Here is a 23879-nt window from a genome sequence, read left to right as displayed (position 1 = left end):
TCATGGTGAAAAAACCTACTTTGGCTTTCTGTTGGCAAGCAGGCGACATTCATGCGCTGTAAGTCATCAGTGATTATCCAGGGGATCTAATCTGACATGTCGGCCTGGTCACGTCTGGCAAAATCTGCTCCCAGCGCGGCGAAAAAGACACACACAAGCACTGACATCCGCCCAACAGGTCAACACATGTTGACTCTCTCTTCACATATTGATCGAACAAAAGCTTTAGAGCTGCTTTTTTTTATTGCCTTTTCAGCTTTGTGCCCCCCCCCCTCCTCGTCAGCCTCCAGCTTCAGATTTACCGTGCAGATTATGGTGGCGTTCTAGTTAATTTGTGGCACACGATAGCGCACTGAAGGTTGGGCTGTGGTTGAAATGGGGTAACAATTACACAGGTGTCATATTTCTGACCGGGTTTTAACGTGTAAGCATGACAACAAAAATGTATTAGTGCTACTGCAGCAGTGCAACACAAATGGTTATGCAGATAAATATTTGATGGAGTATAGATTATAAAGACAGCTGCATGGAATTAATGGACATGTCTACCAGAAGAGATGAGCGGCTTTATACCTTTCCTAGGAGGGGGCCGCTCTCAGCTCAGTTCCAGTAAGGTCGAGAGGTTCCCTCACCAAGGCACTGGAACTGACGTAACAGCGAGGCATGCACGGGCGTACAAACACACAGTCAGCTGTGCACTTCCTAACCAAGTGTGTTTTATATAACACGCCACAGCCGCGGTGGTATTTTTGTGCACAGGCGAGCGCCATTGAGTCTCAGTCCTGTGCGCGCACATGCCAGCCATACTTCCCCAATCAGCAGAGAGCAGTTGTCTGTGTGTGTTGTCTCAGGTCAAAGTTAAGATCAAATACACACACCAGTCGCCTGTGGATAACTTCCTTTTAGAGAAACAAAAAGTCCCCCCCCCATGTTGCTTTGAGAACAAATGTTCCTTGTAGACCAATAAAGTTTCATTAAAAAGTGATAAACTGTGTGGAGCTGGAGAGCATGCACACACACACACACACACACCCCCACACACACACACACAGACACACACACACCCTATTTGCTGCTTTTTTTTTAATGACGCACATCTGAAGACTTGTGCTGAGCCACCTCTGTCATCTGTGGTTACAGCGCTTTAGTTTATGTAGAAACTGTTGCCCTTTGCACGCTGTGCACACAAAAGTGAAACTGATACACTCAAGTCAATTTTTAATTTCTCTTTAAATACAGTTCAATTTGCTTTGGTGTCGGTCTGTGCACGAAGCCTTCTGTTGGCCAGTCGCACAAATCTTGACAAGAGATCTCAAGTGTGTGAGTGTTTGTTGTGACCATAAAGGATGAGCCCCCTCGCACCTGCAGCACATCCTGTTCAATGCCGATATTGGTGCCTTGTCTTTGCAGTAACTCTCCACCTTGAGACCGAGGCAAAGTATACTTCCATTCCCCAGGCTACATTTATCGGTGGAGGTTCTGAGGTTATATGTGTAATTTTTCCGCCCCTTGCCTATCAATAATGTATTCTATGAATGACTTTGAGCTGAATGAGACTACGAAATTAATGGAACACGAATAAAAATAGATTTATCGGTCTGTTTCTTCCAGATCTACTAGCAGTATTCATTCTGCTTCAGAAAGGGCGGCGGTAAAGGAACATTTCGGTCGGAAAAGTGCAGAAGCTCTTTCAAACGTAACCTCGTGGGTGCAAAAGCAGTTTCAGAATTGCAGAAAGCTGTGTTGCATTGATGAGAGGGCTTTTATTTCCTCTGCTTCTCCTGTGAAGGAGTGCAGTGTACAATCACATTAGAATAACCTCTCAGCCCTCTATAAAGAGGCAATGTGGCCTCAGGGCTCATCATCATCACCACATAAAATATAGATCTATCATGAGCATCTTAACATTTTCACCACCAACCGACAGTTTGTTTCAGTCCCGTACAGATACTGACGCGCAGCAACTTGCGTGTAAGACCATAACCACTAAATCAGGTGAGTTAATTGGCTAATTATGGTTTCATCGAGGCCGGTCATGTTTATTTAAAAGGGTAAATAAAGTTCCAAATATCTGTCGGGACACGTGACAGCTACTGTAGCGCCATCCGAGCGCGTGCCGCAACATTCATTTTAATTAAACTGCCTGGAGCGGATTAAACAAGTCCCGCACGAGACACGGATCCACGTTACAACGACTCGCGTAAATTCCTGGGCGCGTGTGGGCGCGTGGCCCCTGCGTTCAGAGCCGGCGCCCCCCCCTTCTCCTCCCCTCGCCCCCCCTCTTCTCCTCCCCCTTCCCCTCCCTCCCTGCTCCGCCAGGCTCAGGCAAAAGGCGGAGGAGGAGCGGAGGAGCCCTCAGTCAACCGGCAGTGTTCGGCGGCGGGTCTTCGGCAGGGTGCACCGGCAGAAAGAGCCCCCGGAAGGAGGACGAGACCTGCGGCATCTTCCGGTAAGAACACGGAGCTCCCGAGCTTCCTTGACGGCTGATCTTGGTTCCCCCTGGGCGGGTGTCACGCTGTTGCTTAAATCGATTTGGAGCGATCAGAATAAAAACAACCGATTTTAGCATCAACGTCGCCGCAGGTTGAATGACAGCGGCCGAATCTCGCCTGTGGGCTTTTACGCGTAAATTTGATTTGATTTAATTCTCTATTTTTGTGAGGGTGGGGGGGGGGGGGTGAAGCCGGTGTGCCGTTGAGCCGTATTTAATTGGTCCGTGGTTTGGTTCCCTCTGCTGCCTCCTGGATCCTGCGGTTCATGCAGCTGACAGCACATTGAAGTCCGAGAGCAGGAGGTCCACTCCCTGTCTCGGTGTAAAAATAGCACGGTGTGTCAGCTTAGCCTGGGTCAGGGTAATGCGACACACACACACGCACACACAGAAAGTGGATCTTTCAAACCTGACCGTGCTCTGTTATTGCTCCTGTCCCGTTATGTGGGTCATCAGGGCTGCCACAAAGTTGAGTCTGAAGATGATACCTGTTTATTTTCCTCCGTCTGAACCCGAGACCAGCGTGCTGTAAACGGCCCTAATGGTGTCCTCAGCCCTGTCTGTCTGCTGTTGTTACACGAAGGCATTCGGTCTCAGTTTGATGTCAGCTGCAGAGGGACACAGCTGTCTACCCACTAAGACACCGGGGGCAGCGGGGTTGCTGTGGCCGCCCAGGTGGCGATGACTCAAAGGACGGTGTAACCTAAATTTCACAGCCTACTTTCCTGCTTTGAGTGCACTGGGAAATAATTGTGGGTTTCAGTGACGTGGAGGTGCAGGTTGAGTCAGCGGCGCATCAGGTGCATGATGCACAAGGGGGACAAAAGCCTTCACGATTTCTGCGAAATTCCACCTTCTTCTTCTAAGAGCTGCCCAGATCCCCCCCGAATCCTTTCCTAATGAGCCCAGAGCTCAAGGAGAAAACATGAAATCCCTCCTTCATTCTGGTGAAAGCGCGACTGTTTACACTGTGGCGGCTTCTCTGTCGTTCCTTTAGATTTCCAAGACACTGGAGTTTGCACATGGTGGAGAAATCAGAGCAGAATTTCTTTCTGGACAGCCAAACCCGAGACCACCGCAGAGGAAATGCGAGCCTCTGAGGATTTTAGCCCCGCAATTCAAAGATGTCTCAATGGTCTTAATTACAAGCACTTAAAATAACTCGGTTTAACTGACAATGGCGAGCTAAAGTAGCGTTTGGATCTTTTCCCTCTGGCCTGCCTGTGAGCCCGTGTGGATGAGCCAGGCAGCATTTGGCTGCTGAATAAAGGTGTCCTGGTGTGTAGGTGGCTTCGAGGCTGCGGGCTTCGGCGAGAGCAGCAGATGGATGGAGATGTAGCGGGTACTGGCGCTCCCTGCCTCCCCACTGCCATCCGTCACGCACTAATGATCATGTCACACCTTCTCCCCGGGCGGCGGGCCGCTTCTGCAGCGCTCAGCTCAAAAACTGGTGGCGCCGCTCAAATCCCCCTTTTCACGGCCGTCTCCCAAAACGCCTGTGGACAGGCTGTGCCGCAATCCTTTCACCCACCCATTCTTCACTCCCCTCTTTCCCCGGAGCCTTCCTTCACCCCGCTTCACCTCTAAAGTTCCCTTCGGACCGTTTCCTGGTCCCTCTTCATCCTCCGCTTGCATTCATCTTGTATTCCCTCTCACGCCTCTTGCTTCACGCCATTCTTTTGCCTCGATGTGCACTTGTCTTCCCATGACCCGGTTTGATGGGCTCTGCTATTTCACAGTCACACACATTTATTCCTCCAAATTGTCAGGGCTAAAACCTGCTACGCCACGCTTTGTTGAAAGCCAATCGTGAGCCTGTCAAGTAATTATGTCCAGGCATTAGGCAGAAGTCCATTAAGCTCAGGCGCTCGTGAGCATAAGCTGCAGTAGCCAGTAAACTGCAGCGTTTCTGCTCTAATAAACTGCTGATTATTTTCTTGATTAATCAATTATTCATCACCTATCAATAAAAAAACATTGCTGTTTAATGCAGCGCTGCAGAGATGCTTCACATCCAGCGTGTAATCCGTTGTGGAGGTATCACAATTTAAAAAACAACAAACCAAAATCAAAAATCAAAATTTCGCAGCGTTTGTAATATTGTAACAACGCCTGCATTCATGTCTTTGCCTTACTAAGAATATCTCGTCTCTGTGGAACTGCTCTTGTCATGTAGTGGAATTCACCACCATGGGAAGAAACACCATTTTGATCGCTGTCAGGGTGACAGAAAAAAAACTGCTGTTATCTCCAGTCGGGTGTTAAATAACCATGTTTTGGGACCCCCGCATCCTCTGAGCTAATTATTGTGGCCCAGTGTTACAGGAATAAGTGTCCCCTTGAGCTTTGCGAGGAGCAGAACGCGTCCCCACTGAACACTTTTGGCCCTTTTGGTGAAATATGGCACAATGCCACTTCCTCGCACGTTTGTGTGTGCGTGGGTTTGTGCGTGCATGCATGTCTCTTTGGTACCGCAATATTCCCACTGCTGGGATCAGTGGTTGGGCTCGGCATTCTGGGAATATCAATGCCAGCTGAGTAGATAATACTCTCTCTGCAGCTGCTGTTTCTAAGAAAAGATTGAGAAGTGCATACACACCAACACACCCACGCATGCATACACACATGCACACGCACATGCTCTAGACATGTGTTGACATGAGCTGCAGAGATGTAAAGTGAACCCGTCCTGTATGTTGCTGTCACACAAGCACAGCCACAGTTTCAGTAATAAGCTTTAAGCAGCAATTAACTGTCAAGCCTGGACATAGTGTGAGATGCCTGGACATAGGTTAACACACACACACACACACACACACACACACACACACACACACACATGCGGATTAGCTTCTTGATGTCAATTCTAGCAGCTATGCTTTTATGTTTTGGCTACTATTTGATAAGAGTGTGTGTGTGTGTGTGTGTGTGTGTGTGTGTGTGTGTGTGTGTGTGTGTGTGTTGCACAACGGCCACTGACGCTGTTTTTCTTCCCTGGCGCTCAGTCACTTCAGGCTGCTTTCCATCGGCCAGTAAAGAGGAAGCAACGAGAGGGACCGCGGGGAAGGAGAGCACAGGCAAAGAGGATAATTGTGTTTCTTGTTGCCCCACGGGATCATGGGATATATATGACCTCATCATTCACCTGTGAGGCTCTTCAGTAAACAACTCCAGAAAGGTAGGGGCTGCGTCCTCCGTTCCCAACGCACACGTGCAAGAGAAGTGCAGTTATTCCACGTGACAGACGTCGTTTCACCTCCTTTAGAAGGATGAACGAAGCGGCTGCAGAAAGTGCAGACGCCCCCTCAACGCCCTGTGACGCGACAGCGTGCGATCTAATCATCTGCCCCTCCCCATCGCCACCTCCGTCCTTTTGCAAACAGAAGGATGAGTGTAGCAACAACAATAAGAAGCTGGAGCAGCAGGTAAACCTCCCCCATGCATGGCGTCAGCGATAAACCATTGTTGAAACTATGCCTCCCAATTAATCCTGTTAATGATTCATTGCGCCCTCTCCTGCAGCAACCCTGTAACCAGGCGCAACCAAAGAAAAAAGTTAAGGTATGCTAAAATGACCACGCTTCTCATTACTCATTCCGGCTGGAGTCATTGATTGCAACGCACATTATGAATTTGTAATATTGTTTACTTGTCTCGCAGGCCAAAGGAAAGTTAGTACGGAGCATGGCCGTGTGTGAGGAGTCCTCGCCATTTGAAGAACCCCAGGTAAGGCACGGGCTTACATCATCGCCGCTTCATCCTCGTCATCACGCCTCTTATGCTCTCAAATGGTCGCCCCCCCTCAGGCGGCTCCAGGCCCCGACGTCTCCTCCAGTTGCAATGTCAATGAAAGAACCTCGTGTAAGGAGGAGGAAGGGGACGGGAGTGCCGATCCAAAGAAGCATCCACTCTCCAAAGGTGTGTGTGCGTGTGTGTGAGTGTGTATGATCAATGTCTTATAAATGAAAGGCAACCTGAAGTGCAAGAAAATGGATACAGAAGTGTTTGGGTGCAGTTTTTTGGGAGTTGTCTATACCGTACAGTATTGTACGAGCTTATTTTGGTTGTGATTGCCAGAGTCCAGCCTGGAGTACACCGACTCCACCGGCATAGACCTGCACCAGTTTATGGTCGACACCCTCAACAGCAACCCCAGGGACCGCATGACGCTGCTAAAACTGGAGCAGGACATGATCGACTTCATCACAAGCAATAGGTGCGTGAGCTTTAGGTGCACAATAAAGACACATTCGTTTTGCCACCCAGCCCAGGCTCACACGCTTCCTTCTTCTCAGTCCCTTTAAGAAGTTCCCACAAATGTCGTCCTACCACCGCATGCTGGTCCACCGGGTGGCGGCCTACTTCGGCATGGAGCACAATGTAGATCAGACGGGGAAGTCCGTCATCATCAACCGGACCAGCAGCACACGCATGTATGTCAGCATGACACGCCCCCGTCTGCGCCTCTTTCCCGTCTGTCATCTGGATTAACAGCAGGTGTCTTTCAGACCAGAGCAGCGTTTCTTAGATGAGGTGCACAAGGATAAGACGGAAGAAATCACACACTGGAAAAGTATTCTGAAGAGGGACAACAGCTCCGATGACCAGGTCTGTCTGTCCTCTGTGTCCTCGCCGCGCGTCTCCCTGGGGTTTTCTCTGTAATTAAAATTGATCGGAATTCTGTCAGCATTTTTGACCCGTTAATTCCCCGCAGTCCCGACTTCACCCCTTGCGGGAGAAGCAGAGCAAGTCAGTGGAGGAGAGGGAGGAGGAGTATAAACGGGCGCGAGACCGAATCTTCAGCCAAGAGGTGAGACGGGGAGGAAGGGACAGGCAGATAAAGAGAAAGATCCGCCGTTTTAACAGTTCTCCGGTGTTTTTCCAGCCTCAGGATGGCGCCCATGCAGAGACCAGGTAATCCGACTTCTTTTCTCCGCCCCATGTGACTTCCCCCCCAGTGTATTCTATTTAAAGGGGAACATTAATAAATGTGTGCGTGTGTGTGCGTGACATTTCTAGGGCTGAGGAATACAATCCATATGCTGAGACCCAGAGGAGAAGGCAGCTGTTCAGGTAGAGTTCTGTCACCAGGGATATGTAGTAATTTATCATCTTAATCCGCTTACCAAGGCGCGGCAGAAGAAACAGAATGTGGAGCTAGATATTTTCCATCGGGCTTTATGATTTTCATCAAGCCATTCCTATGTTCTTGCAACAATCCCTCCATCTGTTAATTATGTGGCGCTCACCGGCATAAACTGCGTGACGCTCACGCGCTGAAGAACAAGTCCAAGGGACAGAAATAAGTCGACGCCGCGAGAATAATTGTGGCTGCGTCTCACAGGGGCAGCCGCGACAGCTCGGGCTCCAGCTGGACAGGCAGCAGCAGGCAGAGCAGCACTGAAGTGGACTGTCGCTATAGCAACGACCCCCAACCTTGGAGCAGCACGGACTCGGATTCCTCCTACCAGTGGGCGAGTCCCGCGCCCAAACCCCGCCAGCCTGCCACCCACAGCTGGGACGCGCGCGCGCACAGGTGCGTCTTTGCGGAATAACACTCGGCAGCGGCGCCGCTGTTCGTCGCACCTTCAAAAAGGTGCCGCTCCGCTCTCTAACGCACCCATTTCTTCAGCACACAGTGGAAATCTCGCCGCTTTCTGACGCATCTAATTAACTTAATAATCGGTGGAAGTTCTTGGTGTGAAAACTCAACTCGCTGCTCAAATCTTCACACCAGAGCTGTAAATTTTCTCACGACACCTCCAGTTTTTTCTCACACGATCAGGCAGCAAAATCCAGCGATGGGGGGGCCCAGCGATGGGGGGGCCCAGCGATGGGGGGGCCCCGCGCTCGGGGACGGCTCTCACTTTGTCTTCGCTTCAGGCGGACCTGACGTGTATTTGGATGTTGAAACGTGATCATTTGCCGCGTCCATAATGTCCTTGTCGTCTCCCGCCCGTCTTCCAGCATCCATCTCGCTCTTCAGACTGCCCCCCACCTGCCCTCTCCCGTCTTCTCCTGCCATCGCGGACGAGCCCGGTTCATCCTACATCATGGAGAACGGGATCCCGCCGGGAAGCATATTAGTGAACCCGCATACAGGTAGCGAAACTACATTTGATAGGAAATGTCTCGTTATATCCATTCATCAACCGTTTACCCTCTTAGGGAAGCCTTTCCTTAACCCTGATGGAACCCCCGCGGTGTACAACCCCCCGGACACACAGCAGCCAATCAGGAGCCAGGCGCCGCAGCACGGCTCTTCCTCGCAGCACCAACAGCAGCAACAGCAGCAGGTACTCACCCCCCTACACACACACACACACAGGAAGAGGTTTTCAACACAATGTGCATTCTGTCCCACGTTTGTGTCTTTATCTGTGTATCCGTGTGTGTGTGTGTGTGTGTGTCTCAGGTGGTTCAGTACTCGTCTGTATCTTACACTGCCCCACAGATGCCCGTTGCCCCCTCGCAGCCGTACGCCCCAGTAGGTATCGCTCTGATAAATTCCGCCCCAGCGTGTGTGTGCGGCTTACGTGCACCCGTTTGTGTCTGCGTGTGTGACGTGGTTTTTTTTTTTTTCTTCTTTTTTATTGAAAACCGCCAGATTGAAGAGCTCTCTGCACAGTTCGCGCACGTGAGCTGTCAGCCGACAGGCGAGGCCACACCTGTTTACCCTCCCAGTCAGGGCTTCATCTATGCAGCTCCTCCTCCCCCCCCACAACCCCAGAGCTACTGCCAACCCTCGCCTCAGGTGCACACGCCGTCCTTCAGATTCACCAGGCCAACGTGCACTCTTGCGATGCTTTTTTATGATGCTATATGTGTAGGAAAATATCAAGAATGAATACAAATGTGATCCTTCTATAGGTGCCTCTATATTACTACAGCCAGTACCCTACCTCAGCCCAGCACCCCTGTAGACCCGTCTCACCAAGCCAGCACATCCACAGCCAAGCGGTGCAACCAGCCGGTAAAGCTCACCCACGTGCGCGTGTGTGTCGTGTGTGTGTGTGAGATGAGGGAGGGGTCGGATGAAGATTAGGGCTGGACGACAAGCGAAAGTCAGCGATCTGCAAGCGGCTGAGACGGAAGCTGTGGCGGTAGAAGAGGGGGCCGTTACACTGTCAGAGATGTAGTCTGAGGGTCTCACAGTGAACCGGTCTCTTTTCCTGCTGCTTCTGCTCAACGCACTTGTCAGTGTTTCCTCAAGCCCGTCGTTCATCTGCGTATAGTTTCTCCCCACGCACCTGTAGTAGCTGACCTACATTGGCTGTCTGATAGAAACGCGGTCATAAAATCCCCCTAACGGTGTACACGTGCTGTGTTTGCAGCTGGTTACAGCCCAGCTTTGGGTGTGCAGCAGCCGCCTTCACACGCCCAGGCCCAGACTGTCCTCGGGACCTACTCCCATATGGCCTCCCATCAGTGCGGCCTGGTTCAGGTAAAGCAGCGCAGCCGAACATCTGGAGACTGAGTCTTCTCTCAAACTTCACTTTTCTTTTTGGCTTTTTTTATAGGGAGGTGTTTCGGTATCCTATCCCCAGAATAAAGGTGTGAACCAGATAGGTGGCGAGGGAGGATACTGCTGCGTGGTCGCTCCGCCCTCCCACCACGGCAGCTGCCACCCGCCCAGCTGTGCCAACCTCAGCGGCCCAGCCTGGAACTCGCAGTATTGATGATGCCTCGACAGATGGAGTGATAATACTGAAGTTCCTGTGTGAACACACGTAGTTAACAGCAACGCCATTCTTCACACTCCCTCACCACCTCACCGACACTCGACTTCCTCTCCATGATGCCAACAGGGCACATCAAGCATGTGCACACATGTACACCCATGCACTCACATGCATACAGTAAATGTACTGCTGTACCAAAGCTTAATAGTATATATATATAGATATCGCCTATCAGAGCTGCTGTATTGAATGCATAATTTATATACACAAATCGAGTTTTATATTGATAGTAAATTATACATTGTTTTAAGGAAATGCACTGTGTGAATAGAATAAATTGCTGTGACTGAATTGATGTGTCACATTTGACTGAATGCAGCAGAAAAATACACACACCAGGAAATGAAGCGCGTTACATGAATGTGTTATTATTGTTTGTTCCCACAATCTTTTCACTGTGGGTGAGCAACTGAATAAGCTGGGTGTGTGCGAGGCGAGAGGAATAACAAGCATATTTCATGCAACGACTTGATCATTGTCCCTATAGTCTATACAAACCAGACCCATATAGCGTTTACCTTATTTAATCTGCGCGCCTATACTGCCCCCTTGTGTTCGAGTACGCTCATCACACCGTCTTGACGTTCAAACAGGCCATTTAAATCAGATTATTAATTTTTTTTCCGGTTTGTAGCAATCTTTATATCTATAGATGCGAATTCTATTTTTAACTTTTGTATTTATTTAATCATATCGATTATTATTTTACAACTATATTTCTATGACTAAGAAGTTAAGACAAATACAGATTTTCTTTTTTTTGTTTTAGATCCACAGCCGGCAATTTCCCTGCACTATTGAATTTCCTGCAGACATGATAAAATAGCTGCTGTGACCTGAAGCCAAAGCACTGAAACATTTGTAATACTATTAATCAAGCAGTAGAATGTGATTAATAGATGTTGTTGCATACCAACATCTAGAACAGTGATCAGTGGCCAAAAAGACTCAGTTTGTATTTGCACACGGTCGAGTGCATCTGCACTCTTTCTTTCTTTTTGATAAGTGGTTGGTTGATGTGCATCATTACGTTCACAAGAAAATGTATCAATTACCACTTTAAATTAAATCTGGCTTTTACAACTGTGGTACTCGTCTTTTACCGATTTGGTTGCATTTCTGTATTTCCATATACACCGCAGACCCTCCAACCCCCAACACACACACACACACACACACCACACACACACACAGCAGTTCCACGATCTTTAATAAAAGGCACATGTACAGCCGTAGTGAGATGAGTGAGTCCACTGGCATAGAGACAAAGCATTAAAACACAGAAATACAGGAAGTAGAGGTCAGGAGGAGAGAGATCTATCTGCCTTCCAGCAGAATCTACATAAGTAACATCTCGTCGTTCAAGTAAGTCTAATGCTAGAATCTCACTGTGGTAAACACACACGGCCCCGCCCTCGCCACACACTTACACTTTCTTTTAAAAACCTAAATGATGTATTTTTTTAGATCAGGCAGCAAAATCATTCTCTGTGGGGCTGTTAAAAATGAAGTGGTGGCTCTGGATTCTCTGACAACCTCATTTGAGTGGCTGACTGGGAGATTTGGAGACCCCTGAAGGTCTGGAGGAATTTGATTTAAATGTCTAAGATTGTAGTTTTTTTACACAGACACACACACATACACACGCAATCCCCCCCCCCAAAAAAGTTCACAGGTACTTAAATATTTAAGGATAAAAGAAATAAAAATCGCATATGTTAAAGGTTAAATATAGGAAGTAAATCAAACTAAAATATACATGCAGCCGGGCCATCTCGCCTTGTCGGGAGGCAAACGAGGGTCACCGGGTGAGGGTGGTGCCTTGTTATTCATCTGTTCTGGATTCACAACTTTACCACTGCCTTGCTCCCATGAATTCAGTCAATAACAGAAAAAGAACCGGCTGATTAGACGAAGCAAAAAGAAGGAGAACACACACGCGCGCACGCACGCACACACACGCACATTCACATGTCCAAAGAACAGCTCAGTAGAGTCAAACATTTCACACTGTTGTATCTTTGGACATTTCAACATTAAAGAATTAAGGCTGCCCTCTAAAAGCCTGTCCAATAACCTTCTTTGTTGTTCAGTCTCTCTCTTACACACACACACACAGACGTGGGTACCAGGTGTGAAAGGTCAGACCTGACCTCCTGAGTGTCTCCGCAGATACACTTTAACCTGACCAGAACATACACACACACTGACATGTGCGCACACACACACACACACACACACACTAACGACCCCATCCCTGTGTCACCCTATAACTCCATCCCATAAGCATGTCCACCCATCTCAATAGTAACTCACAGCTCCCCATGAAAAGGGGTGTCATATCTTGAAAAAGGAGGTAAGTGTGATTAGTGGTGTATTATCTGTGTGTGTGTGTTAATGTGTGCACTGTGTGTCGAAGAGTGTGTGTGTGTGCATCCTTGTGAGTGGAGACGTGTGTATGTGTACAGAGGTATCAGTGGTTCAGTGGTGTCTCTTTAATTCCACCATTTCTCTCTCTGCCCTTCACCCTCCATCACTCCTTTCCTTCCACCTCTTTCCTGTTTCTCCTCTTCCTCATTGTTAACATCGTTCTCTTCCTCCGGTTCCTCTCCTCCCGATCTCTATTTTTGGACTTGGAAGATAAACAGGCGCAGGTTGATGTTCTTGGCGGCCAAGAGTTTGTTGCACTCCACCGAATCGGAGATGGGTAAAGGGACGTAGTCGGTCTCGTTGGTGTCGTTGCTGAAGAAGTGGTGGTAGATGACCGGCGTGATCCGCACGTCTTCGTACGGCCCCTTCAGCAGCAGGAAGGAGCACTCCAGAGTAGAGTTCACCTGCACACACACACGCATGCACGTGTTGCACGTGCTGGATTAGTTCAGGTTTTGATCCGAGGCGCGATCGATCTTTGGAGAGACGATCTGGTGAATGTGGCTCACAAACAGGGATGAACGCCATCCAAATCTGTGTGAGCGTGCATTTTATTACCGAGGACCTGAACATCCACGAGTGAGGACGTCAAACACACGTTTCTTGGTTAAAATGTGCTTTTCTGGTTAAGGTTAGGGTTAGCCTTCGTTGTGATGGCTCAATACTGAGCTGTGTAATGCATTATGTCAGAGGTGTGTGTGTGTGTGTGTGTACCTTGCTTTTGAGTATGAGCTGGAAGGAAAGGGTGCGCTTGCATGAGAGGTTTGGGTTGCGTTCAGAGTCGTTGACGCGGGCCTTCAGCACCCAGGTCTGGTTGAGAACAGTAAAGCGCGGCGTCTCGTAGTAAAGGCGAGTGATGAAGTCGTCGGTGCGGTACGGCCGGAACTGCACCTCTGCGAGGAGGCGGAGGGAGGAGAAGGTGCTCGGGAACCGTGGAAACCTTCACACATCAATGGGGATGACGCAAGTTCCACTCACCTGTAAAGCCAATCTTTTCGTAACAAAGCAGGCTGAAGATGCTGTTGTAGAGCTGCATGTCCCTGCGGTGGTCCTGATCCATCTCTCCCAGCATCCCCATCAGCTCTGTCCCAGTCTTGGTGGGATGGCAGCACTCCAACTCATGCGCTGGCAGCTCATGGAATGGACCTTGCCAGGGGCAACCGATTCTCTTGTACTTGCACTGGGTCACCCTGGCAACCAGACGTCAGATGTGAGTTAAATGACATAAGCGGGGACACAAAGACCTGGTTTAACAGGTAATAATTAATCAGATCATTTTGTGTGTGTGCCATCGCTAATTACACATGTGCTAATTACACGTGTGCTGACATCCAGTCTTTTTCTACTGACAATCTGAAAGCTGCCCCAGACTGACCAGGGGTAATTAAATCCTCATGGCAACTTTAGATAAATGACGTGGATTTAACGTTAGCCCGGTTATCACCTTTAGATAGCACACGCCGCTTGACCGGCCTGACACTTTACCATGGCGGTTGTCATGGAGACAATGACCTCTGTCCCACCTTGGGCCAGCCATTACTATGGCAACAACCTCATAGGATTTCAGACATGCAAATTCAATAAAACTGAGGATCTCTCCATTACACACACATTCTTGTAGTTCTATCTTTGTGAGGACTTTAATGGGCATAAGGGGTTATCCAGCTCCTTAAGAAGCCATCCCTACCTATACCCTAACCTATACCCTACCTATACCCTAACCTATACTCTACCTATACCCTAACCTATACCCAAAAGACATGTCTTAACCCTCAGACAGCCAAAATGTCCCTGCTTTGCTAGTAAAAGGAGTATTTTGGTAATGTGCTGCAAGAACAAGTAACACCCCCACCCTCAGTGACCACATCAGCTGATCTCCTCAGATCACATGCTGGTGTGTCCTCAGTAGAAAAAGCCTCATGTAAAACCTTTGCTTCTAACACACACGCACACACCGACACCCATGACCCTCATTTATTACATTTTTCAGTTCCGCTTAATTAGTGTTCCGGTTCTTTATATTCCATTACTCCTCTCGGAACATTCAACATGCGACACACAGGCAGAAGGAAGCGACCTTTCCGTGGTGAATACCTGTCTTGACACTCCTCTGTTTGGTGTCTTTCTAAGCTGGAGCGGGGGAACTGTTTTAGGCAGAACGTACATTCTGTCGGCAGCTCGCTGACAGCCTTCTCCACCGCGAGGTTCCTACAGCACAGGTTCTTGCTGATTTCACACCTACACACACACAAAGCGCAGACGCACGAGTGACAATTGTCGGGCCTGTCGAAAGAATGTTAAAGGCCACAAAACACCATCTCGTTAAGAAAAGGTTTGATACGTTTGTTCAATTGACGAGGGGCATTTTAACATACAGTGTCCATTAATTGGAGACATCATTATCATCCAGGCTCTCTGGCACCTGAAAACTCGAGGTTCAATGAAAAACAGGAAACTGGATGCAACTTCCCATCGCCCTCGTGGTGACTAGCCAGTGAGTCTCATTTTGATTTGGGGAGGTTGCTCATGGTGGTTTTTCAGAAATAAAGACAGAGTACATAAGGATGCTGCGTATTGCTGGTGTACCTGCAGGTTGGACATGTGGCCTGTTCCTCCTTTAGACGAGAATCAGCCAGCAGATGGATAAAACAGCCAGCACACATCAAATGTCCATTGGTACACTATGGTTAAAAAGGGCAACTATTAACCAGAGAGCATGTGGAAAGTGACAGACACATGCAATTAATATTCATGTAGATGCAGAAGAAATGTGTTCTACTAAGAATAACTGAATTCATTTTGTTTTAAATCTCTAAAAACAGATTTCAAGGGTTTAGACGTGCTTCCACAACATTAATTTGGCATTTTGACAGGGATTATTTAGTAATATATTTTGTGCTATTATTGAACTTTCTGGGTTTGGAGATGATCTGAGAGACACATTAACTGGGTTAATGCAATTAACATGAAATGCATATTTTAATCAAGATGGGTTTTTTTTAAACAATTGTATCATCAGGGCGGTGGAAAGTGAGGAGATTTAACAGTTAAATGTGGTTTAAACCATGTGTGTTGCACTTTGTAGGAAATCCTGCCAATATTTAAGATTCTTCTCCTGAAACTAAAATAGAGCATTTTAGGCCATTGAAACAGTTACAGAAGGGAAGGACAAAGGAAGGAAACATTAAAATTAAAGGTGTTGACTGATTTCATATGTTGAATGTCGTGCGGTGGGCTTGGGGGTGGAGGGGGGGCTTTTTTGTAGAATTCCCAGTATAAATCGGCGTCTATTCTAGGTGTCACTGTTCAAATGGTACGTAAGTGGACGGTGAGGAGGCTTGTCGCATGTAGAATAAATAAGAACATCTGTAAAAGTGCAGTATTCACCACAATGATGGTGGGGGTGGGGGGGTTGGGACACACGATGGGCTTTTAGTTGGAGGCCCAGCAGATCTGCTGAGTTTGTTCTATGGAGGGGAGGCTGACACCGTGTTTACCTGGTACACAGACGCCTTGGGCAAGTCTAGGCATACGGTACAGCAGAGCACTGAGTACAGTCTTTCCTCCAGCTTTCCTGACTCTCCCTCAGGAATTTTCAACCTCTTCTTTGGTGGTTCGTCTGTGTCAGACTCGGGCCCTTCTCGTCGTATCCCGACCTCGTCCTGCATGGCTGCGACCCCAGCGACAGCCTCCGCCGCTGCCCCCACGGCTCCGACCCCCAGGCCGGCCGAGGAGGAGCCAGGGGCGGCCGCAACGCCCACGTCTCTCTCTTCCAGTGAAGACATGGCGATGACTGCCCGGAGATTTATGTGATATACCTGACGCGACCAGGCTGAGGCTGAAATATTAGCAGATTAGCTCACAGCTAGCTTTCAAACTGTCAAGCTAATGGTCAGTTGAGAGCTACCGTTTGCTAATAGGCTAAGCTAACGCTGAAGCGGCAGACTGTCAGACTAAAGGAAATCAGGCTAACTTATATCTACAAACGCCACCCCCACTTATCAACTCCAAATATCACAAGCTAATAACTGTGTAATAGCGAGATCATGAGTACAACACAATATCATCGTGACTTAAATAAACGTCGGCTAGTTTTGTGACTTACAGTTAGGCTAGCACCCTATGCGGCTAGCTACGTTGACAAAAACACAGCAGTCCGCTCCCTTTGCCCAGGCAGAACAAAAACAACTGGCGTCTCTCAGCTGTTCTTGTGCTCTCGACGCCGTTATTCGCAATGACAGCAGATTGCAGCGGGGTGCACCAGCTGCCCAGCTCGACTGCTCGTCTAAGGTCTCTGCTCCGGTACCGTCTGACTGTGTCCACGGGGCAAACGGAAACTGTCGCTGGCTTAAAACAGCGTTTAGAGACAGTTCTCGTCTCTTTGGCTACACAGCCATCTTTGTTTTCTTTTTTTTCCCCTCGTCCGTCTCCTCCGACCGCACTCAGCCAGTACGACTCCGGCTCAAATTCGGTATGACACAGACAAGTCCTGGAGTTTGGCTGAAAACACCAATTGCGTTCTCAGCCGTATATATTTTGCGTGTATCTGTGTACCAGGAAGTTCTTGAACGCACCACCGACCTGTCTGACAGTGGAATGTTTATTGTGGTAGGTGACCTGGGGTATTTAAAGACTCTGGCTCCGCGCATGCGCACTTGCTGCTCAGCGTATGGCACAACTTGGAAGGGTAGCTAAAACATGTATTGAGTCGCCACGCATATCTTTAAGATAGTTACAACATTCACAACGATGTGTGGCGAATCCAAACAAATAAACTGCTTTGGTGTGGTGGTAAAGGGGCAAAAAGGTGGCCCTAAAGTTGCTGATGTTTGTGGATGTTAAAGACCCATTACTCCGCCGGAAAAAACAGGGTGTTCACCGAGAGCTTCAACTGCCCTTGACTGCAGACCTTGCAAGGCTATTCTTCCCTTTACTCACCCAGATCTGTAGTATTCGAGAGCGGGACTGGGGGGGGCAGCAAGTTATGGATTATGATTCTGGTCAGAGAATCAAGGGCACTTCTGAAGGAAGGCGCATATGGAGCCATCAGGGTTTTATTTCTTTTATTCCGAGTTGAGATCGGGAAGGAAGCTTCAGCGTTGCAGGTTACAAAGATGATGAACTTATAGCTGCTAAGGTTGCTCACATACAGGCGTGTACACGAGTTCCCTCGTAGGCTGATATTGTAAGTATCTGCATCTGCAGGTTAAGCATAGGGCCCCTGGCTTTCATGCTTTGATCCTCCTAAAATAAGAATATCTGTGAACGTGCAGATATTCTGCCCAGCTGTCTGCAACCAGCAGCTATAGAAGGCTGGTGTTATCTGGCCCTCCTTCATTAGGACGTTCATGACCAAAACCTTCGTTTATTTTGTCCACTTTAGTTGTTCTTGTGCAACCGTTTGCTAATTTCAAATAAAAAGTGTGTGGGATTATTAGGTTACAGTGAGGGCAACACCATAAATAACATAAAATTACGTAATTAACATGAAAACCACAACTAACAAGGTTTAATATTTTAGCACATTGGATGGGAAACACACATTTTAATAAGTGATCCAAAATGAGCTGTCAAGTGGTTTTGAGGCATCATTAAATCAAGTAAGGCAACGTAAAATAGCGACCACTAGCCTGCAAGTACTCATCTAACCACAAGTACCATAAGACAAAAATAAGTACAATAAATTAGCCAGCAACGCATGGACTTTACATAGTATGCAGTTCTTTATTTGTCTTCCTCTTTGTCTTGTGCACGCCTCTATTATTACACGTATCATGATGCATTTGTGGTGTCATTTAAAATGCATTCAATAACATCATTTGCAGGTCGTTCAAGGACTAAACCAGCAGTTATTATCTGGGACAATCACAGTGACTGGCATGAGACGTGGTTAGGGAGCAGGTTCACAGTGAGGCGATTGTGTATTGGCGCCGTGAGCGACATGCTCCATGCAGTCCTGCGACGAGGGGTTTGGAGAGGTGGATGAGTTCCCGTTATAATGGGAGCAACTGGAATTCTGCTGATGGAGAGACTGGGATGAAGAAGCTGTTGCTGGGTTGGAGGACGGCCGTGTTGACGCTATGTGACCCAACACAGTTTGTCTCTGATTGGTTGAAGCTGACGTGTGTTGTAGAGTCGAGCACTGTTGGCTGTTTTGTTGTGACTGCGACTTAATCTGCGGTAGGGGGTGCATCTGGGTGACGGGGCCACTAAAATAATTGCGCAAGCTCATTCGGTTCTCAGGACTACAGTGTGTGTTTGACAATTCGGGAGCCAGATCCTGTATTTCTTGCAAGTTGACCTCCCTGCTGGATGAGCAGGTTAGGCGGCAGTTAGTAGTGTGGACCTCAGGCATGCCAAAAGGACTGATGGGCTCCTTCTTTGTGAATTCAGATTTTTCGGAAGTTAGTTCTGAGGCATTGTTTTGGTGCCGTTGCTGGGCTTGGTCTTGTTCTGCTTTCATTTTTACCGTGTTTCTTTTAGCCTTGTCGTTGGGCGCCCCCTGCCGGCAGTCCGCAGCCATAGCCTTCACCCATGGGTGTAGTAAGGTCTGGCCTGCGGTCAGCCTCACTGTGGGCTCAGGCTGCAGCAGAGCTCTAACAAGGCCTCTGGCCTCTGCGTGCAAACACACAAACAAGAAGAATATTGCTTATTTCCAGTTTATGCAAAAAACACTGTAAAAAATGTATTGTTTTGGAAGTTACCTTCTGAGATATGATCCCAAAACGGGGACAGGAAGTGGAGGTGCCCCTGTTTTATTAACTTGAATAGCTCCTCTTGGTTCCGATCCCGACTGCGAAATGGGGGGAATCCACACAGCAGAATGTATAGAATAACACCCAGTGCCCATACGTCCACTGCAACGCCATATCCTGTCAGATCAATGAATGCAATTTTAAATAATCAGACCAGTCTCTTATTACAAATACCAAGTATTGATCAGACAGCAGAGTTTAATTGTCATTAGACAGGAATAACTAGTAATGCTAAATAGGTTTCAGTCTTAAGAGTCAACAGCATTAACCTGTCTCGTTGAGAATCTCTGGGGCTACATATGTGGGTGTGCCACAAATGGTGAAGACCGGTTCAGTCACGACCATAGCAAGTCCAAAGTCACCCAATTTCAGTCGACTCACTCCAGCAGTGACACGTTCTATCTGAGAGACATGAAAAAAGAAGCCATGAAAGCAATTATACTGTGCAATTTAACTGCAGGAACTGTTACTTTCTATGGGAGACCTAGTTTGGAACCCTGCTCAGCACTCACCAGCAGGTTTTCTGGTTTGATGTCTCGGTGCACTATACTTTTGCAGTGGATGTAGTTCAGGGCTTCGCCCACATCTGACACCATCAGTCCTGCCTCCAGCTCTGAAAAAGTTCCCCTTTCGCTGATGGCCTCAAACAGGTCCCCTCCGGTCACCAGCTCCATCACCAGGTAGGAATGGGTCCGAGTGTGGCGGTGTGCGAACAGCCTCACTATGCGGGGGTGGCAGAGGCTGCCGAGGAGGCTCAGCTCGTTCTGCATCATGTGCTCTCGACCAGCTAGCTTGGATCGTTCCACGATTTTGACCGCCAGGGTCTGTCCGTTGTCGCGGCGGCGGCATTCTCGGACCACAGCAAAGTTTCCATCTCCAACAACGCGGCCGATGTCATAGCAACGCTCAATGTCCTCCTCGGTGACGTCGCTGTGGTCTGAAGGAACATCAGAGGTGTTTTTCTCTTGTCGGATTTGCTCATCACCCTGAGCTTGTGACTTTCCATTCCTTTTTTCCTCTCTGCTGATGAGCTGAGATGATGGGGGGCCAGTCGGAACATACGATTTCTTCACTTCCTGTTCAGCGTAGGCACTTCCTTTCTGTTTTCTTGACACAGGCGGAAGGGGGGTCTTCCCTGGTAACTGATTGATACGCTCTGGCCTCTGTTTAGATCTTGCTAAGCACTTTTCACAGAGTGCGGGAGAAACCACCTCGGCCTCTCTAAATATTTCACCACTTCTAAATGGAACAATGAGCGAGGGCTGTCGCTCTCTGACCCCGCCCCTCGCCCGCAGCCTCTGCAGGTGGTTGGGTAGTTGAGCAGGTCTCCTGTATGAGTTCTTTTTCTGACAGTTCTGAGCTTCGGATTTATTCTCACCTCGTGCGTCCATGTGGTGATGCTGTTGTGCATTTGTGTGATGTTTCAGGGTCTTGGTGTTGTCAGGGTCAGGGGGTGTGTTGTTGCTGTCCATCCCTTCACTGTAGCCACTGTCCGCTTTTGCCGTTTTATCTGGCGCCGGTCGGAGCTTTCTCTCCCAGGCCCGCAGTGCGGCATCCCGGTAATGGGAATGTTCTGGAAACAGCTCCTCCAGAGCTTCCTGCACGTTGCTCAGGACAGGGCGAGACTTCCCCAGAGCCAGAAAGGCCGGCTCGCCTCGGAAGAAATCGCAAACACCTTTAATCTGATTAAAAAGAAGAATTTAATATTTAATGCCTTGTGTTTTTGTATCTATGATCATAAACTGTCTGCTGGTTTGTTTTGTTCTTAAATTAGCCAAGTCAGGCACAGTGGTGGATTGCTGAATACGCAAACAAGGATAAAATGGAAACAAACCTCCAGAGCTTTTTAATTTCAGCTCAGGTGTTTCAGTTCTACCGTATGTTAATTTGATTGAGCCCCGCTCATGAAGAACCCCATCAGCTGTAACTGATGTGAAAAGTAGCGTATTATATCGAAGCTTGCAGCCCAGAGGACTACCCTTTTTACAAAAACCTGTCCCTAATTATTTTACACCGTAGCTACCATGAGGCATTTCAGAGCATAAAATCACACAGGGCAGATAAAAAAGAGCCCGGAAAGCAACTTGGAAGGTTAAAGGCTTCACCTCTTGTGCGTGGGTTGTGAACAAGCGTGTGACGCGGGCTCTGTGCCAGCGCGGAAAGCCCAAGGCCTCTGAAATATCCAAGAGCAGCTGCTCAAAGGACACCACACCCCTGCGGTTCAACAGCACTGTTATCTTGAAAAATAGAAATATGACAATGTAACACTGAATTATTACGAGTTCTCTGTAATGGGATAAAGGAGGCGCGTAGGGGGATTAGCATGTTTAACTATTGTTAAAACTGATTGCTGTGCAAAAAAAGAAAAAGTAATTAAAATAACATTTTACACAACCTTGAAACATCTATCAGAATTCACCAGGGCTGCAAGGGTCATTAGAGTAAAGCTATTCATTCTCCCGTGGTCACATGGGTGGGACATTAAGGCCAACAATTTACATGTTAATGTAGTTATGAAAAAACTTTCTATAACTACATTAGGAAAGTTTTGTTCAGAACCAAAATAGGAGCTATTCAAACTTAAAACCAAGTAATAATAGCTTAAAAGGTAGAGATGCTGGTTTCCTAATAAAAAAATACAATAGTTGCTGACCAATTTAAGACATTAATGGTTGCAATTATTAAGAGTGACTGTTGGATGTTTTATAAATATATAGTACTACCATAAAAAGCTCACCTTGCGTAGCATGTTTTGACCAGAGGGGTAGACTACTGTGACCAGATGGGGTCTTTCTGCACTCTCCTCTGCATACCGGGTATGTAAGAGAGGAAGGTGAGGAAGAGGGGGAGGGAAGTGGGAGCTCTGGATCGGGTCTTTTGCGTAGGGGTGCCTGGGCCATGTCTGATATGCTCCACCAGCATTCTTCAGGTGCTTCAACAAAGGAGCTGGAGGAGCTGAAGCAGGACAAATTAATCCAGGAGACAGAGATGAGAGACAGAAAGTGATAGCGGCGTTACTGGAAGTGCGCTGTGCTGAGGCCACAGCCTCATTGTGTTCTTCAGGAATCACATACAAAGGAAACCTTACAAGTAACTGTACACCATTCTGTGTGTGTGTGTGTGTGTGTGTGTGTGTGTGTGTGTGTGTGTGTGTGTGTGTGTGTGTGTGTGTGTGTGTGTGAAAACAAATCCGACTGATCAGATTTGAGTGTTTTCCATCGCAGGGAGTGCAAGAGCCATTCGAGATTCTTCAAGCACCTTGCCACTGTGGTTGAATTATTTAGGATTGCTTAGAAGTCTCATGAGTTTCTTGAGTTTCTAGGATGCATCTGGACCCGCATGATTGGTGACTGGCCGCATGACATCTTTGACGTTTCACTTTCTGGCACCAGGGGAGACACAAAGATACTCTCTCCAGTCGCGGGGGGGGGGGGGGGTGTTTGTGGTTTTGTTTCCACATGCAGAACAACTCAAAGAAACAGGTTTGTGGATAAGAACCGGGCCCCCAATCACTTAACAGGACACCTCTGCCCCCTAGAGAGTGGCTCACACACGCACAACAATCTTTTTACTTCTATACATTAATACATTCTCTGGAAACAGTTCAAGCAGGAATGTCTCACTTTGTGGCTGTGATTGCCATTTCATAAATATTCACTTTTTAAAGATCTTGCTGTTTGATGGGATTTCAGGTAAAATCTCATGTTTTGATCATGTTTTATGCCATGATCGGATTTTCATGTCTGGTCTCTCACATTCAACATGCAGGGAATTAATGCAACGTTTATTTTATACATTTAGTGGCTTGTTTCTGGGGGTTCTTTATATCCGTTTTGGCTGCAATTTAAAAAAAATGGCTATAATATATAGGAATTTAGAAAGAAAGTAAATTAAACTTTTTAAAAAATGGAATCACCATTGCACCAGTCTTTTCTGGTTTGTTTGTTTTTAAAATACATATGTACATATATGAATATGTTTGTGTTTGTTTTGAATGTAATTTGAATCGCTCACCTGCCGCTCGCCGTTTAGCCTCACGTGCCGCCTCGCGTCCCTGCCGGGCTCTTTGTGCTGGCGTCATCACCAGATGAGGTATAACATCAAAAGAGGCAACAGAGCTGAGCCATCGTAGACTTTTATTCCTCTTTAAAGACCCGCTGTCGTAGCTTGTGTTCACCAAGAAAGTAACGGGATGCGCTGCGAGACCGGCACTGACGTAACTACATTTGTCGCCATGGTTACGCGTCACGCAGCAACACCGGAAGCTGGATGATTTTATTTTTGTATTTAAGACCACAAACCAAAATAACAAGCTCAATTATGTCTGTTGCTGGCTTCACTTAAAAAGTAGAATACTTTATACATTTAATATGTGGATGATAAACGGTTGAGACGTGAACTAAAATGTTATCTTTTGGTTGTTTTTTTTTTAACTTTTGTGTAATAATTAACAACACGATT

The 23879-nt window shown here is 47.6% G+C and overlaps 3 protein-coding genes across 4 annotated transcripts; 1 reads left to right on the top strand and 2 right to left on the bottom strand.

Annotated features, from left to right (window-relative positions):
* Positions 1 to 2289: 2289 nt before the first annotated feature.
* Positions 2290 to 11316, top strand: arpp21 (cAMP-regulated phosphoprotein, 21). The gene is made up of 20 exons (XM_057020063.1): positions 2290 to 2449; positions 5497 to 5669; positions 5757 to 5916; positions 6014 to 6052; positions 6152 to 6217; positions 6298 to 6409; positions 6569 to 6707; positions 6787 to 6924; positions 7000 to 7099; positions 7206 to 7301; positions 7377 to 7405; positions 7511 to 7564; positions 7836 to 8029; positions 8459 to 8593; positions 8660 to 8787; positions 8907 to 8978; positions 9099 to 9245; positions 9362 to 9464; positions 9826 to 9935; positions 10012 to 11316. The coding sequence occupies exons 3-20, from the start codon at positions 5761 to 5763 to the stop codon at positions 10168 to 10170; spliced, it is 1977 nt and encodes a 658-aa protein (XP_056876043.1). The 5' UTR covers positions 2290 to 2449; positions 5497 to 5669; positions 5757 to 5760; the 3' UTR covers positions 10171 to 11316.
* Positions 11317 to 11426: 110 nt separating this feature from the next.
* On the bottom strand, positions 11427 to 17273 carry zftraf1 (zinc finger TRAF-type containing 1). 2 transcript variants are annotated; one of them, XM_057020061.1, is made up of 7 exons: positions 16769 to 17273; positions 16161 to 16501; positions 15250 to 15344; positions 14758 to 14901; positions 13642 to 13853; positions 13378 to 13556; positions 11427 to 13067 (listed from the first exon to the last, which is right to left on the bottom strand). In XM_057020061.1, exons 2-7 carry the CDS (start codon positions 16446 to 16448, stop codon positions 12855 to 12857), a joined length of 1131 nt encoding a protein of 376 aa, XP_056876041.1. In that variant the 5' UTR covers positions 16449 to 16501; positions 16769 to 17273; the 3' UTR covers positions 11427 to 12854. The 2 variants fall into 2 exon arrangements, with proteins under 2 accessions (XP_056876041.1, XP_056876042.1); XM_057020062.1 differs by having other exon boundaries at positions 16161 to 17273.
* Positions 17274 to 17709: 436 nt separating this feature from the next.
* Positions 17710 to 23662, bottom strand: dclk3 (doublecortin-like kinase 3). The gene is made up of 7 exons (XM_057020060.1): positions 23433 to 23662; positions 22156 to 22373; positions 21524 to 21655; positions 19931 to 21100; positions 19688 to 19820; positions 19368 to 19535; positions 17710 to 19278 (listed from the first exon to the last, which is right to left on the bottom strand). The coding sequence occupies exons 1-7, from the start codon at positions 23497 to 23499 to the stop codon at positions 18554 to 18556; spliced, it is 2613 nt and encodes an 870-aa protein (XP_056876040.1). The 5' UTR covers positions 23500 to 23662; the 3' UTR covers positions 17710 to 18553.
* Positions 23663 to 23879: the final 217 nt, after the last annotated feature.

This window comes from Takifugu flavidus, chromosome 21 (genome assembly GCF_003711565.1).
Source record: "Takifugu flavidus isolate HTHZ2018 chromosome 21, ASM371156v2, whole genome shotgun sequence".
Classification (NCBI taxonomy): domain Eukaryota; kingdom Metazoa; phylum Chordata; class Actinopteri; order Tetraodontiformes; family Tetraodontidae; genus Takifugu; species Takifugu flavidus.
The sequence above is the reverse complement of the archived record's forward strand: the minus strand, read 5'-3'. Positions and strand labels throughout refer to the sequence as shown.

Bases quoted from the DNA above. Each gene is read 5' to 3' on its own strand.
- dclk3 (XM_057020060.1), bottom strand. From the start codon at position 23,499: ATGACGCCAGCACAAAGAGCCCGGCAGGGACGCGAGGCGGCACGTGAG. The intron at 21,101-21,523 runs GTGAAGCCTTTA...CTTTTTAATCAG, and splicing joins TCACAACCCACGCACAAGAG to ATTAAAGGTGTTTGCGATTT. The intron at 19,536-19,687 runs GTTAATGCTGTT...TTGATCTGACAG, and splicing joins AGAGATTCTCAACGAGACAG to GATATGGCGTTGCAGTGGAC.
- arpp21 (XM_057020063.1), top strand. From the start codon at position 5,761: ATGAACGAAGCGGCTGCAGAAAGTGCAGACGCCCCCTCAACGCCCTGT. The intron at 6,925-6,999 runs GTATGTCAGCAT...GGTGTCTTTCAG, and splicing joins CGGACCAGCAGCACACGCAT to ACCAGAGCAGCGTTTCTTAG. The intron at 7,302-7,376 runs GTGAGACGGGGA...GTGTTTTTCCAG, and splicing joins ACCGAATCTTCAGCCAAGAG to CCTCAGGATGGCGCCCATGC.
- zftraf1 (XM_057020062.1), bottom strand. From the start codon at position 16,448: ATGTCTTCACTGGAAGAGAGAGACGTGGGCGTTGCGGCCGCCCCTGGC. The intron at 13,854-14,757 runs GTATTCACCACG...TCTGGTTGCCAG, and splicing joins ACAGAGGAGTGTCAAGACAG to GGTGACCCAGTGCAAGTACA. The intron at 13,068-13,377 runs GTACACACACAC...GTGTGTGTGCAG, and splicing joins AGCTCATACTCAAAAGCAAG to GTGAACTCTACTCTGGAGTG.